The sequence below is a fragment of the Palaemon carinicauda genome, chromosome 6, assembly GCF_036898095.1.
Source record: "Palaemon carinicauda isolate YSFRI2023 chromosome 6, ASM3689809v2, whole genome shotgun sequence".
Lineage (NCBI taxonomy): Eukaryota > Metazoa > Arthropoda > Malacostraca > Decapoda > Palaemonidae > Palaemon > Palaemon carinicauda.
Window position 1 is genome coordinate 98,544,579 of NC_090730.1, and position 3,515 is coordinate 98,548,093.

The 3,515-nt window shown below is 35.8% G+C and overlaps 1 protein-coding gene across 1 annotated transcript; it reads left to right on the forward strand.

Annotated features, from left to right (window-relative positions):
• Positions 1-2,576: 2,576 nt before the first annotated feature.
• Positions 2,577-3,254, forward strand: LOC137643162 (uncharacterized). The gene has a single exon (XM_068376015.1). It carries the CDS (start codon positions 2,577-2,579, stop codon positions 3,252-3,254), a length of 678 nt encoding a protein of 225 aa, XP_068232116.1.
• The last annotated feature ends 261 nt before the right edge of the window (positions 3,255-3,515 follow it).

A 3,515-nucleotide genomic window follows, 5' to 3' on the forward strand; every position in this document is an offset into this window, starting at 1 on the left:
TGCAAGAAGTGTTTCCTAATAAGCCTCATGTTTCTGATTGTAGCATCAAAAGAGCTCTTGATGGGGAGCTCATAACACTAAAAATGTGTAGTACCATTCCTCAAGATAGAAATTCAGAGAGATTAAAGCAGGAATGGGAAGAATTTGCTCACGATATGTATGAAGAGGGATTGCGAAAACATAAGATTTATGTAGAGGAAATGGGTTTCAACCTATACACGAGCAGGACTTATGGTAGAGCTCCCAAAGGACAAAGGATTCATAGGATTGTTGGAGGGCTACGTCATAACAACATCACCTTCATTGCTGCTATCTCCAATACAAGTGGATTAGTGTATCATGAAACTCATAATCAATCCGTTAAGAATGAATATTTTATCCACTTCGTAACGTCGTTGGAAGCCATTCTTATGAAAAGTAAGAGGACCGATTAAAATGTTGGCAGAAAAATGGAAAGATCGAGAGGAAATGAACGGTAGTAGGTAGTAGGTTGGCCAGGGTACCAGCAACCTGTTGAGATACTACCGCTAGAGAGTTATGGGGTCCTTTGACTGGTCAGACAGTACTACATTGGATCCTTCTCTCTGGTTACGGTTCTTTCCCTTTGCCTTCACATACACTGAATATTCGGGCATGTTATTTATAGATTCTCATCTGTCCTCATACACCTGACAACACCGAGATACCTAACAATTCTTCTTCACCCAAGGGGTTATTGCACTGTAAGTGTTCTGTGGCCTCTTTCTTCATGGTAAGGGTAGAGGAGACTCTTTAACTATGGTAAGAAGCCTTTCTAGGAGAACAACACTCCAAAATCAAACCATTATTCTCTAGTCTTGGGTAGTGCCATAACCTCTGTACCATGGTCTTCCACTGTCTTGGGTTAGAGTTCTCTTAGTTGAGGGAACACTTGGGCACACTATTCTATCTAATTTTTCTTCCTCATGTTTCGTTAAGGTTTTTATAGTTTATGTATAAAAGGTTTGTTTTAATGTTATTGTTGTTAAAATATTTTATTTTCCCTTGTTTCCTTTCCTCACCGGCCTATTTTCCCTGTTGGCACCCCTGGACTTATAGCATCTTGCTTTTCCAGCTAGGGTTGTAGCTTATCTTAGCAACTAATAATAATAATAATAATAATAATAATAATAATAATAATAATAATAATAATAATAGTTACGCCATGCGACACCCTGGACACGGTTATTTTGATGGATAATGCCCTTTTTCACAGAAACATTGAAGAACACTTTCCAAATCTGAATAAAAAGCTGAATCCCCACTTCACATTTTCTAATTTTATTGAAAATGTATTCTCTGTCCTGAAAGCTCGAATCAAGAACTATCTCATTGATGTAGCTGATATATGCCATGTTAGGGCAGCTCGAAGAAAAGGACTGACATTGAAGAAATTCCGGTAAAAGGCTGCTAATTGAATAATCAAATGCACCATTTAATGGCATAACACCAGAACTCTGCGATTCTAATTACAATCATTCAAATACTTACCTCCACAAATGGAGGATATTCTGTAGTGGAAAGTTTTTTCCTTATTTATATATATATATATATATATATATATATATATATATATATATATATATATATATGTATATATATATATATATATATATATATATATATATATATATATATATATATATATATATATATATATATATATATATATTTATATATACACACACATATATATATATATATATATATATATATATATATATATATATATATATATATTTTTCATACTAACGTGGTAATGCGAAGGCACTACAAGAGGTCTTTATGTACAATAGTAGAATTTTTCTATGATGTCTAAAGTACACAATTGTGGAGTAACAGCCTCTATGATGGTTTACTAAGAAAATTTGTAACATTCATGTTGGCGGAGTTTACTTCCGTTTCCAAGTTACACCACTCTTAGGTGAGACTCCAACCTATCCATCATTGTGCGGGCTGCATATTCCTGAAGTCTGAAGCGGCTGATTGCCATGGGCATGGCTTTCTGCGTGTTTCATTGAGCAATGGTCCCTTATGCCTTCCATATCTCAGTAACTTATGATGCATAAGCGCCAGCGTAAATATTAGCTGGGTTGATACATATTTTTTGTATACATTTATAATAAATATATTCACCAATATTAAAAATATTATATAAGATTAATATAACTGGTGCTTCTGCAAGAATTAAGAAAAGCGTATACGTGGTAGCGCTAGGAGGGCGGAGTCTCACGACGTCACCGCTACAAAATGATTGGTTCTAATATCCGAGAGGGTCTATTTCCATCCAGACATCAGGAATATGCACCCGGGCCTCCTCAAGAATTTTATGAATGGCACGCCGGAATTACCGAGTTACTCGTCAGGATGGGAAGAGGATAAGTTGCGTATACGAAAAGGAAGAAGACTCTATGTCTGTAGTACATGCCCTTGGTATCAAGTAAACTACTGCATATGAAATTGTTCGAAAATTTCCGAGAACAAGGGATATAGAGAGTCAACATAAAGAAGGTGGACGGGCAAAGAAACTTGATAACGAAGCTCTAGATAATTTAGTAATGCAGATTGAAGATAAACCTACATTCAGTGTTCGTGCGATGAATGAATCCTTACAAGAAGTGTTTCCTGATAAGCCTCATGATTCAGATCGTACCGTCAAAAGAGCTCTTGTTGGGGAGTTCATAACCTATAAAATGTGTCGTATCATTCATCAAGAAAGAAATTCAGAGATAGTAAAGCAGGAACGCGCAGAATTTGCTCACTATATATATGAAGAGGGATTGCGAGAGCAAAGGATTTATGTAGAGGAAATGGGTTTCAACCTATACACGAGCAGGACTTATGGTAGAGCTCCCAGGGGACAAAGGGTTCATAAGATTGTTGGAGGGCAACGTGGTAACAACATCACCTTCATTGCTGCCATCTCCAATACAAGTGGATTAGTGTATCATGAAACTTATAATCAATCCGTTAAGAAGGAATATTTTACCGACTTCGTAACGTCCTTGGAAGCCATTCTTAGGGCATGCGACAACCCTGTCACGGTTATTTTGATGGATAACGCCTCTTTCCACAGAAACCTTTTAGAACACTTTCCAAATCTAAATATTAAAAAGCTGAATCCCCACTCTCCATTTTCGAATCCTATTGCAAATGCATTATCAGTCCTTAAAGATCGAATCAAGAACATTTCAATGATGTATGCAATGTTAGGACAGCTTGAAGAGAAAGACTGACTTTGAAGAGATTCTGGTAAAGGTTGCAAACTGAGAAATTAAATGCATCTTTTAATATCATAACATCAAAACTCTGAGACTAATTACAATCATTCCAATACTAATTCCGCAAATGTGTAAACCTGGAGGATATTTGACAGTAGAAAGTTTTTTCATTATGTATGTATATGCAATGTAAAACCATTCAATTAAATGATCAGATAATGCGAAGGACTTTCACTTGATTTGAATAACTTAACATAAACTACATATTTTTTTTGG

Bases quoted from the DNA above. Each gene is read 5' to 3' on its own strand.
- LOC137643162 (XM_068376015.1), top strand. From the start codon at position 2,577: ATGCAGATTGAAGATAAACCTACATTCAGTGTTCGTGCGATGAATGAA.